The sequence below is a fragment of the Electrophorus electricus genome, chromosome 13 (assembly GCF_041902795.1).
Source record: "Electrophorus electricus isolate QZ-2024a chromosome 13, ASM4190279v1, whole genome shotgun sequence".
NCBI classification, from domain to species: Eukaryota; Metazoa; Chordata; class Actinopteri; order Gymnotiformes; family Gymnotidae; genus Electrophorus; species Electrophorus electricus.
The window spans coordinates 6335828-6351451 of record NC_137509.1 but is presented as its reverse complement, the minus strand read 5'-3'; the positions used below and the strand labels follow the sequence as shown (position 1 = coordinate 6351451).

Below are 15624 nucleotides of genomic sequence, written 5' to 3'. Positions count from 1 at the left end.
TCCCAGATGTCTGTGTGTGTATGTGTTTGTCTGCATGGCCACACCCTCCCCGTGCATCGCACCCGTTCCTCGTTTCATGTAATCAGTGTGCATCTTCATAAGGTCCTGTTTATTCATTGATGTTTGTTGGTGTTTGATCTTACATCAGCCTGTGAGCTACGTTGCTTTCGTTGTGCGTAAATAAATGTCACGATGTTTTACACAGCTTGTTTCTGCATCCTGCCTAGCTACCCGCATTGCAAATATATGTTTTCTCTGTTGCTTTTTATGTTGCAGCAAAGAAAAATAAAAACTTTCTCCAAAGATAAAAAATAAACATAAGCCTAACAGAGACTTTTCAGGAAATACATTTTTTTGACAATATTTTGTTTTGGTAATGAATTGCAGCCTGTTCAAAAAGCATCTAAATTTGGTCTCAACCACCTTGTAGCTATACAACTGAAAAGCCCTTTTTTACAATATAAATTCACTTTGAAGGCTTTTCTCAGTAGACAAAATATTTAGTCAAATTTTGTCTTTTAGAAAATTATTGAAACATGATAATAAATGATATGCTGCAGCAGTTACACAAACAACAAAACGTCCACTATGAACACAGCACTGCAAAGTCTATCATCTATTCTGCAGCACACAAATAGCTCCTAAAACACAACTTGCTCATTAAAGATCTAAGACCAAATACTAATACTACACAACCTGAAAGGAACTGCTAATACCATAATGCCTGGGGGTCAAAACACCCACTTGACAAGCAATGATACTTACTATAAAAATATAATAGAATGCTTTTACCAAAGTAATGTGTGCTCACACTGCAGAATAAGACAACTATACATTAATGAACAAGTAATTTACCTAAAACGCCCCTCATTTAATCATTTCTCTGGAAAAAAACCCTCCACTGAACTTTCAGAGGAGGACATGTTGTGCAATCCTTGACTCTGGAGGCGGGAGTACTTATAAAAGCAGCAGGAGCACAGCTGTGAACAGCGAAGCATTGAAGCAAAGTAAAGCAAACCTTTTCTAAAACATGAACCCTACACCTCTGATCATCATTTTCTTAACCTGCTTGCTTTTGTCCATGGTGGAAGGTAAGCATTTTTGATTGATGTGTTGCTGTATTCACAATATTTTCGCAGAGAGTCATGTCAGTGGAAATGTGGTTGGACCTTTTGAAAAAATAATTTGTATTTAACAGTTGTAAAGATTAAGGATTTATCTTGTTGTTTTAATTTTTTTATTGGCCATTTGTGACTTAATCATGTTCTTCGGTGTAATGCATTGCAGTGAGAGGTCACATCCACGATGTATTTCATTTGCCCATTTATGAGTGCAATTATAAAATTGCTTAAAACTTCATTGGCTTGATTAAAAAAAGATTTTTAAAAAGTGTATGCAAATTATATCTGCAGTCTTACTCTGTGTCTCCATTGACATCTCCCTCTGTCACTCTTCTTACTAAAACCACAGGAATACCTTTGCACAAGGAACCACGATGCCGATGTATAAAAAACCAAAAGAAAGAAATCCCTCATCACAAGATTAAGAAACTGGACATCTTTTCCGCCAATTACATTTGCAAAAAAGATGAAATAATGTAAGTCATGATCAGCCACAATTAAATGATTGTAAAAGTTTATTATTACAAACAAAGCTGTGCTTGGGGGGACATCTCTGAGGCAAGTGCAATGCTCAGATGAGCAAACAGATATAATAAAGATGAAGTCACTACAAATAAAAAACTATTAAAATGTATTTGGAAAATAAGGCAGTGAGGTTTAGCCTAGTCTCTCTAAAATGTGAACAATTTCCCAGGACTTTAAACTGACATGTTTTCTCCCATATATAGTGCAACCCTCAAAAAGAGAGAACTTAAGATTTGTCTCAGCCCGCTTGAAGAATGGGTAAAGACTCTATTCAAAATGGTATGTTTCACATTTCAAGTTCACATTTCATGATTCTCATACATGTTGCTGTTAAGAATAATTTATAACCAAATTTTCTAATTTTTTTAGAATGGGACCCTTGAATTAAAATTCTACTGACATGAATAAGAAAGACAAGAAGACAGCAGTATGAATAAAGAAACATTTATTTTAAAATGGTGTACATTAAATAGAAATTTGTTTTTTTTTTTCTACTCATTATATGAGGACATTCATCTCGTGTTTTTTGTTCTATACTAACACTGTAATAATGCATATCAGTACATCGGCAAATGAAATGAAAATGCAATGTCTACAAAATGTCTACATTTTAAAAGTGATTTATATGTTATGTATTTTTATAAACATGTAACTAATATTTATAAAGCGTTTTTGAACAGTCATATTGAAATCAGTCTTGAGTGTGTGAAAGCTATCAGATTCATAATATAATATTAAGATTAAAGAACTCTGCAACTGACATGCACAATATACTGTAGTGGACAAGACATAACCATGACAACCAGACAGGGCATCACTAGACCCAATTTAATAGGACACATGCGTCAGTAAACTGTTTCCACGCCCCATGGTAAAAGGCCACAAAAGCCACAGGCCTTTATGTTTTAACCTGGATTGTTATTTTTTCCAAACACCAAACATTTCATTCAGAACCAGTTTCTCTGTTCACTATACAGAGCTGGCAGTAGAAACTGACCTATACTAGTATTTCAAAGCAAGTCAGATAATGCATCCATTTTAAGACTAGCCACAAATACTCAGGGCAGTGGTAGCTCAGTGGTTAAGGTACATGATTAATCAGAAGGTTTCCAGTTCAAGCCCCACCACTGCAAAGGTGATACTGCTGGATCCTTGAGCAAGGCCCTTCACCCTCAATTACTCAAGTTGTATTCAGTCATAATTGTAACTTGCTTTGGATAAAAGTATCAGGTAAATGTGAATAACCATTTAACCTAAAAAAACACACATATTAGACCTCTAAAGTAAAGGTGTTAGATTATTAAGTTAGGAAAGGCATTGGGTATGTTATCTTAAGGGAGCATTACTAAATAGACAAACTTGTAAAATGAGAAATATAACCAGCAACTCTTGGCATTGCATGGCAACAGTTCGCATCATACTTTGAGGAACAGCCATATCAAGTGACATGGTGGGGATCCATGTCTGTTCCATGCAGTCTCTCCACTGGTCTCACAAGGCTCCGGACTTGCTCCTTTCCTGTTATCCATCTATACCTGCTCTCTTAGTGAGGTCATATCCTCATATGTTGTTTCATGATACTCAGTTGATGTTCTCCTTTCCTCCTTCTGATGCTCAGCTTCCTGCTCGTATCTCTACATGCCAGGCAGGCATCTCTTTGCAGAAGGAAGCTCATCACTTGAAACTAAATCTCAGTAAGATGGAGTTGCAACATATATCCCTTGGTGTGCCTTTCTATGTCAAGACCTTGTGATCTCACTAGAGAATCCGTGGTTTAAGTGACAAGGCACACAACATTGGGGTACTATTGGATAACCAACTATCATTCTCTTTTCATGTTGCTAACTTAAATCAGTAAAGAAGGGACCTCCTCAGCAGCATCAGGAAAATCTGACCACTTCTCCCCACAGAAGCCACATGCTTGTTCAGTCCCTTGTCATTTCAAGGCTGGATTATTGCCACTCACTCCTAGGAGACCTTCCCCTATGGGACACCAGACCACTACAACATGGCCTGTCTTCAACGTCTTGTTCTCCCATGTTCTCCTGGCAGCATTCCCTCTACTGGTTCCCTGCAGTGGCTCACATCAGATTTAAAACACATATGCTGACCTACAAAGTCATAACTGGATCAACTCCCATATAACTACAGGCACTAATCAAACTCTCTTCTGCACCACACTGCCTTCAAACATCCAGCAGAGCTCAACTTGAACCACCATCCCTCAAGGCACAAAGAAGACTCATACTCATACTCATATACTCATCTCTCTCCTGGCAGCTAGGTGATAGAATGAATTCTCACTGGCTGTCTATACAGCTGAGTTACTGGCTACATACTGAAGATTCTTTGTAAATGCGTATGTAAATGTCACTGCAATATAGTCCGTGACACATTATTTGTAAATGCATATGTAAATGTCACTGTAGTATAGACTGTGGCACATTATTTGTTGTGTGATTACTTTGCGCATAATAATAATGTTAACTGTAAAAGTATACTTATACATATCTCAGTCCAGTAGGAGAATAAAAGGTAATGACAAACTCCCCATTTGAGACACGTAAGAATCATATTTAAACAACTCATAATATAGGCAGGGCATGTGCAGAGCATTTTTTTAAATAGCAAAAGTGACAGTAAAACAGCAACAAACAGTTCAAGGGGGGAAAGTCTGAAAGATTGAGTCAAACAGACTAGAACAGGAAGAACTAGCTACTAAAGGCTTGATAGGAAAGAAAAACCCCAAACAAAACATGAGTCACAACACAGCACTAGACTAGAAAAACATGACTTAGAAAATCAATGGATAACTAGTGAACAACTTAAGAAAGAATCACTCTGTGGTATGTGGAACAGGTGAATCTTATGAAGGGTGGGGACGGAGGCAGAGTTGGTGGTCAGCAGGCTGTGGAGGCAGAGGACTGGACTGAGACAGGGGCAATGTCAAGGGTGCAATATAGGAGTATGTTTATTTATTCATGAATGTGGTATTTGTTGATGCATAATTTTGAAAAACATTTGCATGAGTCTTAATTTCAGAATTTATTAGTAAAGATATTGCATCATGAACATGGTGTTGCTTTAAACGCATTAAAAGAAAGAGAGCGAGAGAGAGATAGAGAGTATGTGTCTGTGTGTGCATGTGCGTGCGTGTGTGTGTGCATGTGTGCATGTGTGTGTGTGCGCGTGTGTGTGTGTGTGAGTATTCTGGGCATTTCAGCCACTGGCTAAAGTCATGAGATCCACTGCAATGCATTATAGCTCATCACAGTTTTTTTGTAGTGTCTGAAATTACATGACTAGTATAGACCTAGACACACTTAAAAACTATACACTGCACATTTAAGTTATTGTACACAATACCACTTACAAAATGAAACATTGTTACCATAAAGGTCAAGTTGTGGGTGATAGAGCTCAGTGACCACATGTTTATAGTGGCTGGGTCAGGATGTTATCAGTTGTGATATTGAAGAAATGGCAGTTTCTACATACTTCAGAGGGACCTCTTGAACTTAGAGACCCACAAAAAGCACATGCAAGACATGGGTCATGCAGCTGATTGAGTGTGAATGACTAAAGTGATATCACTTCTGTGTTTACACAAGTGCAACATGGACAAACACATGCACACACACACAGCCTTAGGGAAGTACACAAAAATCCCTGTTGTAATGGTCATATGATTGTTGTTAATATAAGCTTTAAGCTTGTGTGCTGTGTTACAGAGAGCAAATATTTTTTCATTGTTTTCAGACAAAAGTTTAAATTACACCATGAGGGTTTTTCTCCTGTTCATTCTAATGACAAATGGCCTTCTCTTCAGTTATGGTAAGTAACTGTTTACATTTTTAAATGCACAAAATCCAACAAAACACCGCATCTGAAATGATCTTTTTTGTTTGTTGTGATATTTGTATAGATTTATACTGCTTAAATAATTTCATCCATAATGGGTTCCAGGATTTTTTAATTTTGTTTTTACATATAATACATTTTTAGTTTTAGTTTTACTGTCTGGACAGAACTGGTGCTAAACCTTTCAATATATTTATGAAAACAGTTTTGAATTGTTATTTCAATTTATTCTACAACTAGGAATGCATTCCTTGATGAATAATATGTCATATTATGTGCATTTCTATTTAAAACATTCAGAATATTACACTAGAGTTCTGAGTCCTACATCTTATGTAATTTGATTTATATTTTTATTACAAATCTCTTTGGATTGAGCAGAAACAGGATGTTGAGTGTCCTGGCTCTAACATCTTTATCAGCAAATCTGTTACTCAACTGCACTAAATGTACTGATCCTTGCAACATTTTTTCACTTCCAGTTCCTTTTCTCTACTGTTTCCTTTGAGCTCCTCACTCATTAATACTCCTTTCACTGACATTGTGCCCTTTGCTCTTTGCCCTTGCTGAGATAGTACACACACACACACACACACACACACACACACACACACACACACACACACACACAGATACACACACACACACACACACACACACACACACACACACACACACACACACAGACACACACAGACACACAGACACACACACAGACACACACACACACACACACACACAAAGTGAATTTCCAGACTCACCTACTATCGTTAATATATTTACATTTTACGTTTATGCCATTTTGCAGATGCTCTTATTCAGAGCAGCTTGCAAAAGTCATGGAGTGTGACTTTTCTTTGCTGCTTATATAATACCCTCTGTAAGCTTTTGTTTTTGCTTTTCAGCATTGCAGCCACTTGGAAAAGGTTACAACAGCCGCTGCATGTGTCTGCAGCTAGAGACCAGGATCATCCCTCCCCACAGCCTCCGAAGTGTAGAGATCATCAACAGAGGTTCTCATTGCAAAAACATAGAGGTCATGTAAGTATTGAAATCATTTACAGACTGATAAATGTGAAGAAATTAAGGTAGTGACAAACATCCACATTTATCTATGTTATTCCAACACATTTAGCACCAGAAACGTGTAAACATGCTGTTTCATAAGTTCCTACTGATCCCTATTCATTGGATACTTCAATTTGAATGCCTAAAGGTTAACCTCAGATATGAAAAAGTTATATATGTTTTATATATAATGTTTTCTCAGTGCTGGCTTGGTGAGTGGAGAGAGGATTTGTCTGAATCCTCGGACTGTATGGGTTAAGAAGCTTGTTCACTTCATTGAAAAGAAAAAAAATGAGACAAAGAAATTATAAAGAGGACTTGAGAAGAACCTGAAGGCATTATTGGGTACAATGACCTCTGACATATCCCACAAAATGCCCTGTGGAAAGTAGTTGTCTGTGGCTTGGTTAAACAGAGAAATTATCCCTTTGTTCAAATCAGTCTTTAAGCAATTATTCACTGCTGTGCTACATCATCTACTGGGCCCACTGACCCTAAATGTTTTAATACATGGGTGTTTTGCCCACTGTTTATACATATCTTGTCTTGATAGCAGCTTAACATTCTAAACTCATTTACAGTCTGCCATGACAGTGTAAAATTTTTTATTGACAATAACAAAAATATTAAATGTATGCTTATGTATCTTATTTTGTTTGTCATATATCTAACACAACAATACTACAACAGTATTCTTAAACAATTTCAACATTATGTTACTGGTAAATAAAAAGATTGAGGAATACTAAGGAGATAAGGTCTATACAGAATGTTCTTTTAATATTTAACTTTACAGAATTTTACATTGCTCCTTCTAAAAAACTGAATTGCACATATAACATTTTACAACCAAGAGCAATCAAAGAACAATTAAGCACTTCAGTTCAGTCAAAGCCTGAACATTCAGTGATCATCTTGACAATGCACCAGAGCACTTATTTCAAGTCATACAAGACCAGGCTGCTGTATCTCTGAAGGAGAAAAGATCTATATACTCAAAACTTGTAGGTGAAATTTTGTTTTAAATACATATTTCCAGTCAACTCGTACAAGCTGAAAAGAATGGCACAAAAACTGGGCTCTTTTGATCTAATAGCAAAAAAGTAGATTTTTCAGGTTGCTCTGACTTCTACGCATGCACATATCTCTGCAACAAAAGGGACAAAGATTTGATGACACTGAACTTAAAATATGAGAGGCCTAACTTTTTCACAGTTACTCCTTAACTGACAACACGATTGGCAATTAAAGTTGTAACATGCTATGATACGGCCTACACGCTGAGCTCTATGAACTTTCCCATTCCATTCATGTAGCAGATGACTAGTCTCCTCACATAGAATGTCTCTGGTTCAGTCTGGTTCAGTTCTCAATAATCAAATGCACAAGTGCCTGATCGCCAGGTTAAATATAAAGGCTGCCATGCAGTCTATGAAAATGCAAAGCTGTGCAGAGTGATTGCTATGACTAGAAAGCACAAGTACATAGGAACATAAAATAGGTGACACAAGCAACATAAAATAGGTGACACAGTTATGGGGGAAACAGTTGGGGGGGGGGCGCAGTGAAGTGGCCAGGCTTCTTTAGCTACATGTGCAAAGCAGCATGCCTTAAGAACTTAAGCAATCACTAAAAACAGTATAACTGTGCATGTATTCTTCCAATCATTCATTTACTTCTTTGGAAGTATGGGAAATATGCCAGTACCAAAAAAGTCCTTGTTATTTTTGGATTTGAGATGCACAAATATGCAATTCACTGAAGCGATTATAACTTCTCTGCTAGCTTGAATGATAACCAACTCTGCTGGTGAAGATTGTTTTGGCAGGCTTGATGACTTTATGAGCAGTATGAGCAATATTGAGATGGATGTAAGTTCTGATAAGATATACTTCTCAAGAATAGCAGTCACAGAAGAAACCAATTGTCAAGAGTCATTAGAAATAGGCAGCAGACGAAGTGAATAATTGGCACCATAGACAAAATGAGAAACACAAAAGCAGAAAAAACAAGTACTAATGATGTGAAAAGATAAAGCAGGAGAGAGACTGGGGGAAATGTTCCACGACACAGGGAAGAAACAGGGCTTGGCTTGTTCTTGGCTTGTCAATGATAACCAAACAAAGTCTTAAGAATGAAAACAAGAAAAGCACCTTTCAGTTAACTGACATTATGCCTTTGGCTTCAGTTATTGGCACAGCACCTAGTTTGAATTAATATACCTGAAACAGTGAAAACAGTGGTACCGCCGTTAAACAATATATAGTTCAGTCTTTCTTTCTTAAGTGAATATTGCTTTTCTTTTGCATGTTGTGTCACCTAATTGATGTCAAGAGATAATGATCATGTACACTGTAAGATCTCATTACCTGAGATCATCGCACACAGGACAGGGAGTGAAAACACAAGATGATATCAGGTCAGGTCAGGATAGCATTTATTTTCGACTTTTTTCATGTTCTATTATATTGGCATATTCTATGCATTTCATAAAACCACAAATTAAAAATATGCAAAAAAAAATTGCAAAAACAATTTTGTAATAAAAGTTACATATGCAAAAAATATATCAAAAACATTATTTTGTTGTTGTTTTTGCTTTTTACAGAGATTCTGTGTATAATGACATAACCATATTTAAACTAAATTGACTGGATTCTTTCACGCAGGCTCCTCGCATTTCCCTCGCCAGCCGCCGGTAGGAACTCTCGCCGGATTATTAGTCCTCTTATTAATACATTTCTCCTTTCCTTGTTTGCCTGTGTATAGATTTACCTCATTGTATCCGTAGGTTCTTTGGTGGTGCACTGGATAAATATTTGTAAACCCATTTCTTTATGTAGAAATCTAGAACTACATTCGTAATACGATTTTATGCGTTTGTGTTTAAAATGACTGATTCCATATATGCTTATATATAAATCTATGTGGATTGAAATAACCATAGACATGCTGTGGTTTGACGTCAGCAACATGCGACACAGACGTTCGCTACCGTTTCTCAGAAAGTTTAGCCATATCTTGTGTCTTGTAGATTTTATTGTTTGGGTTTGGGGCTTTTTAAACTCCGGTTTCTAGGTGCGTTTTATCTACAGTTTTTTTCTACTACCGTAGTAGGCTAAATTAGATTTCGTATTGTTCTGTGCCGCGTTGCCTTATGAAAGTTTGCCCTTCCAGCCCGCAGCGGAAGATTCCGTCTCCGCAATGAGCAGCCCCGTGGAGAAAAGCTCCGTTTTTGAAGACTGGCAGCAGACGCACCTCAGTAACGACTTTTTATCCGACATGATTGAGTCTCTCAATATTGACGTGGACCAAAGCTCTAGTGCAACAAATAGAGAGGAAACATGCTCTGTAAGTTACATTTCAGTCGTCACTAATGTTTGAACTACAACAGGGTTGTCACCATGTGATGCCCACGCTTTAGTTGCTGCGGTCATTAAATAAGTGCCCATTCAATAGGAAAGTGCTCCATTAGTGCTACAGCATCTAATGATACTAAACTGTGTTCAGTACTGTCATATCATAAGAATTTCTGGCCATGCTTTGGGGCAGGAAACCCGATGACCACATTTACAGTTGGACACACTAATGTCTACTGTATTATGCTATTACTACATACGTTGATGTTTGTTTGAACATAGGTATGCATGATGGTGTGTTTTCTTGGTGTATTTCATGTGTCAATCGTGCAGAGAAATGTCATGAGAAAGCAGCGGAACTGGGAGAGGACGCTAGAGGTGAAGAAAAGCAAAAGGAAAGAGGAGAAGCGGAGGAGGAAGCAGAACCTGCGAAAGAAAAGTGGTTCGCTTTTGTACTCTAATGAGAATGGGTTTCATGAGCCTAGATAAGAGGCACCTGGAATCTTACACCTAAACATTATAAACTGAACGTTTCTCACTTAATCCTGGTATTTGTTTAATTTACCCAGAAAGCAATGTGGCATATGAGTCTACCATTTTAATTATTTGGCATTCCAACTGATATGTAATATTAAGTTTAATTACTGATACATATTAATATTTGCTATGCCATGATGTGCTATATTATGAAATCAAATCATGTTGAAAACATCTTTTTAAATTAAATAAGTTTGTTTATGGCTAACATGATAGTGTTTTTGTAAGTTTCCCCACTAGTACATTACATTGCAGCTGGTAATTGGAGCTGTTGTCTGCTACAGTATACTAAGCAGATAGGATAGACACTCCTTTACAAATGGGTTTATAAAGCAAATGATCTGCTGTTCCCATACTCTCAAGTGGCAGTGTTTCCATTATTTTCCTTTGGAAATACTGTGGTCAAATTTCTTTCCCCTTCACTAATTTTGAATTTGCTTATAATGTGTAATGTCTCTTATGTCTCTCATGTAGACATTGTGCCCGAGTTCAGTAAACGTGTTGTCAAGGCAACCATCAAAGAGCGCCTAGAAGAGGCTAGAGTCACTGGACCAAGACTGTGTGTGGATCTGAGTATGACTGACTGCATGTCCCACAAAGTGAGTGTCAAACTTGAATTGTTGCTTTATAGGCCAACTTAGAAATGAGAAGCTGTTTTAATTGGACTGTGTTTATTTCCATGTAAAACACTTATATTACACACAAACACTAATGCAGTATAACATTTATGCCAGTAAACATTAATAAAATATAAAATTTTAACACATAAATCAGATTCACATTTAAAGGTAAACTACCAATAGCAGAACACTTTTAAAATTTTGATAGTGAATCTTCAAGTGTCATAATATGCTTTGTAGTCTGTTATTTAATTTGTTTTCACGCTATCCCTTTGCCTAAAGGAAATCAGTCATCTTGCAGGTCAGATAAGAAGACTCTATGGTTCCAATAAGAACGCCCTTCAGCCGTTTCACCTCTTTCTGACGGACATGAGAGAAGAAAGTCTTCTTTATAAGGAATGCGTCCGAATGAATGCCGGCTTCCTGAACTATCTGGTCAGTGCTGAATGCGAATGACTAAACATGTCATTCAACCAAGCATCAGGCTCCAAGCAAAGCTTAGTAGAGGACACAGAGTAGAACTGATCAAAAGGTTTGCTTAATCAAGAATGAATGTGTTGTAATTGGATGTGATTATCAATATTGGTACTCCTTGACTAATTTATTCTTTTTACAGTGCAGATGGATGTTACTGAGAAGAGTTGGACAGATCTCTTTCCTTTTGAAGACATCATTTATTTAACTCCAGATGCAAGTGAAGGTTTGTGCTTTACATTACTTAATGTATTGAAAATACCTTAAGGAGTTTAGAAAACTAAACCAACATCAATGAATTTCCATGCCAAATCTGAGACTTGTACATAACATTTCAGCTTTAGAACAAGTAGATGGAAGCAAGGTGTATATTCTTGGAGGCCTAGTGGATGAGAGCATTCAAAAAGTAGGTGTCATTTTCTTAGACAATTCGCTTGCCTACCATGTAACAACGGATTATGTGTTGCTGATAAACACATTTCTGTTGTATTCAAATTTTATTGCAAATTGAAAAGCCATCTGTGAATGAGATTTTGCTCTGCTGTGTAATTTTAATGTATTAGAGATGACCACTGACTGTTGTTCCCAACAGAGAATAAGCTACAGCAGGGCAAAAGGTCTTGGAGTGCACACAGCGAGGCTGCCCATTGATGAATACATGGTGAAGAGACCCAACCCCAAGAACTTCCACTCCAAAATCTTAGCCATTAACCAAGGTGTGCTCCTCTCGTTTGTGCCAGGGCAGTGGTAGCTCAGTGGTTAAGGTGTTGTACTTGTAATTGGAAAGTTGCCAGTTGAAGCTCCACCGCTGCCAAGTTGCCACTGTTGCGTCCCTGAGCAAGGCCCTTAACCCTCAATTGCTCAAGTTGTATTCACTCATAATTGTAAGTCACTTTGGATAAAAGCTTCAGGTAAATGTAAAGTAATGCTTCCATGCTTTGATGAGTTACCAGTCCTGAGTAGATAAGTAACATGTATGTGCATTTATATTTTTGTAGATAATTTTTAGATAAGAGATCTAGATAAATCTTTCATGTGTAAATGTTTTGCTGTGTTCCATAGTGTTTGACATCCTGCTGACTTATCGTGACACTGCATGCTGGAGCAGAGCGCTGAGTGCTGGATTTCCACTAGGAAAGGGCTACATGCTGTCTCCTGGAGCCACTCCACAAGCAGCCCAATGTCCAAGTCTCCAGTGATACCAATAACCCATCACCAGGGATGGGTGCATGCAGAAAGTTTCAAGTGTTTGGCCTTTGAGGTCCAGCAACAGCTATGCACCAAAAAGAAACTATGATTTAGCTGATTAAACTCTGAAGCAGAATAGCAGAAGAATGACTGGTTGCTTGATTGATTGATCGATCAGACAGTGCTAAAATTATATTCAGTACTTGGGATCGCCCATGGCTGGATTAACTGTAGATTAATGAGCTGTGAGTGCCCCACACCAATGGGTTAATCGTAAAAGGTATCTTTTATCTGTCTTACTAGGTAAAAGATAATCTGATTGACTATTATAGTATTTAAACTGCAATGTTTGCAAAAGACATGACACAATATAAGCCATCCATTCTGTTGGAGGAGCAGTAGGCCTAACATTTGCTCACATGATCGTAACTAACAAGAATAGTGTTCTGTGGAAAGTTTAACCCTTCTGGATTCTGTGAGGTGATCACTGAAACTCCCGAGGAGACTGAGCAAATTAATTGTTGCTGTGGCGTATGCACCGTGACATGTAACACATTCCCTTTGCTAAGTGCGCTAAGTGAATGTATGTAACTACTGTTTCACAGTCAGCAACTTTCCCTTGAGTAAATAAATTAGCCAGTCATATCTAGTACATTGTCAGACAACTACCTTTGAATATTAAGAAAAAGACAAATAGATATCTGGTCTTGGATATTTTGTGTTAAATGTGTTTCACTAATTAATGGGATGTAATGTATAGAATTAACTAGGTAATGTGGGTTATTGTTTTTAGCTAGGTAGCTACCACACGCTGCATTATACTACTGTCATAGCTATTAGCGATGGGTATTCCGACTATTTTTATTGAGTTAATTCAGTTGGCTAATCTCATCTATAGCGCTGATTCTTTTAGCTGCCAAAGAGTTTTTGATTAACTTGCAGAGTATGTTTTGTAGGGATTTTATGACGATTGTTTTATCACGACTTGATGAAGCAGTGTATAAACATTACATGACATCTAGCGGAGAGGTTGCAGATTACACCCAGTTGAATACGTCCTACCATTCCTTCTCAATGAAAAAAAAAAAGTTGTGTTGTGCTCTGTCCAAAAAAACAAACAAAGACATTTACTGAAGGTGCGTGAAGCAAACAGCAGAATAGAATGTCCGCAAAAATGAAGAACGTTGCCCACACACTACCTAAAAGATTAGCAAAGTCCAACATAAGTTGTAATTAATTCTATAAGTGCGAGCTAAAACAAACGTTTCAGGTACATGCTATCGTCAATGCTCATGGGAAACCAGCTTGCACCCTATTCACCTTTTTTTGTAGGCTAAAAATGATTAGGCTACACCTGTACAGGTGGTGTAATTAATGTCTTAAAGAGACAGTGACAGCAGAAGAAAATTAATAAAAATATATTAAGAAATGGCAATGTAGCCTCTTACAGTAAAAAAAACCCAAAACTATTTGAGGTCTTCATTCATCAAACATGGAAGCCAACTCGCAAATCCAAAATATCTCCCTGTGTAATAATCTTTTGTCACGGTCTTCCCTCTTTGTATGTCAACCCGCTCGATACCTAGGAAAAGTAAACCTAGAAGAACCTAGAAGTGTTTGGACGATCCAAAATGGCGAGTATCGGAGTAGTATATTCATTGTGATATAACATTTTGATATATAGGCATAATCCAAACTTTCAGGGTACATTTCTTTAGGTTTTTTTTTAAAAAAATATTTTTAGTTTGGCGATGTGTTTTGAAAGTGTGGCGTCACTCTACCCGGAATTATATACGTTTAACTTTTTTTTTTTTTTTTTAAATAAAAGCGAAAGATTAGTACTTTCTCAAATATTGAAATGCTAGTTACGTTTTATGTGCATAAATGCAAATTTGACAATGCAAAACCTACGTTTTCTGATGATTTTATATAAACTGAAGAATATGTAAAAACTAAAGTGTGAAAATAAGAAAGCTATATTTAAGTGTAATTAAATTTAAACGTCGGGATAATAATAATAATAATAATAATAATAATAATAATAATAATAATAATAATAATAATAATAATAATAATACGGTAGAACATTTCGAGAAGGTAGGAAAGATAGTCCAAACGCCGGAACTCGAAATATGCTACTATTTTCTTGAGGGCTTGTTTAACAGACGTACTTCCATTTTAACTTCATAAACTGATTCAGAATTTAGTGTGATTAACAGAAATCAAAATGAATTTCTTTGTCAGTTTTTATTTTCTGGTTAGTGTTTAGCGTTGCACTTTATTATATGCCTAGTATTTGCGAACTGAGAACGTTTTAATGCAGAGCGAACCATTTCCGTTTACAACATCTTTACTGAGCCAATGAAAACAGAATATAACAAAATATGTTTATCAAAGAAAAGCATTCTGGGATGCTAAGATTACTTGCATTTAAAGACATTTCTGCTTTTACTTTAAATACAATTTAGAAAATAATATGCATTTCAGATGGAAATTCGTTTTAAAGCTGCAGAAAATTGCGATCATTCGGACTTTCTAGTTTTGTCTAATGTCGGCCCATAAGCCCTTACCATATTCGTAATTTATGGTTTCCTAGAAGTACTAGTCAGACGAGACGGTACTGCAATTAAGACTATACTTTCAGGGATCATTTCTATAGTTTCTAACTTTGGAGTGTGATTTGAAAGTGTTAAGTCTCCCTATCCACGATGAAGAGTGATAATGTGTTCTTCAGAGCGTGATTCGGGTTTTTGATGACTTATGTTATCTTAAATCATTGATGACCGTTCTATATCTCTATGAGTTATAGATGAAGAGCACGTAATCAGAGTGGTAGGTTTAGTCAAGTGAAAAATAGACAATTTTAAGTTT

At 36.8% G+C, this 15624-nt stretch overlaps 1 protein-coding gene and 2 non-coding genes across 4 annotated transcripts; all 3 read left to right on the top strand.

The window, feature by feature from the left end:
• The first annotated feature begins 958 nt into the window (after positions 1–958).
• cxcl8b.1 (chemokine (C-X-C motif) ligand 8b, duplicate 1) lies at positions 959–2329 on the top strand. The gene is made up of 4 exons (XR_014115965.1): positions 959–1091; positions 1471–1597; positions 1850–1925; positions 2016–2329. It is a non-coding gene; the product is annotated as a chemokine (C-X-C motif) ligand 8b, duplicate 1 (transcript).
• Positions 2330–9494: 7165 nt separating this feature from the next.
• On the top strand, positions 9495–13402 carry trmt10b (tRNA methyltransferase 10B). Of its 2 annotated transcripts, XM_027022501.3 has the most exons (9): positions 9495–9653; positions 9753–9926; positions 10268–10376; positions 10946–11070; positions 11374–11526; positions 11713–11791; positions 11904–11971; positions 12158–12281; positions 12628–13402. In XM_027022501.3, exons 2-9 carry the CDS (start codon positions 9780–9782, stop codon positions 12762–12764), a joined length of 942 nt encoding a protein of 313 aa, XP_026878302.2. In that variant the 5' UTR covers positions 9495–9653; positions 9753–9779; the 3' UTR covers positions 12765–13402. The 2 variants fall into 2 exon arrangements, with proteins under 2 accessions (XP_026878302.2, XP_026878303.2); XM_027022502.3 differs by having other exon boundaries at positions 9526–9926; positions 10268–10373.
• Positions 13403–15381: 1979 nt separating this feature from the next.
• Positions 15382–15587, top strand: LOC113585179 (small nucleolar RNA U3). The gene has a single exon (XR_003411484.2). It is a non-coding gene; the product is annotated as a small nucleolar RNA U3 (small nucleolar RNA).
• Positions 15588–15624: the final 37 nt, after the last annotated feature.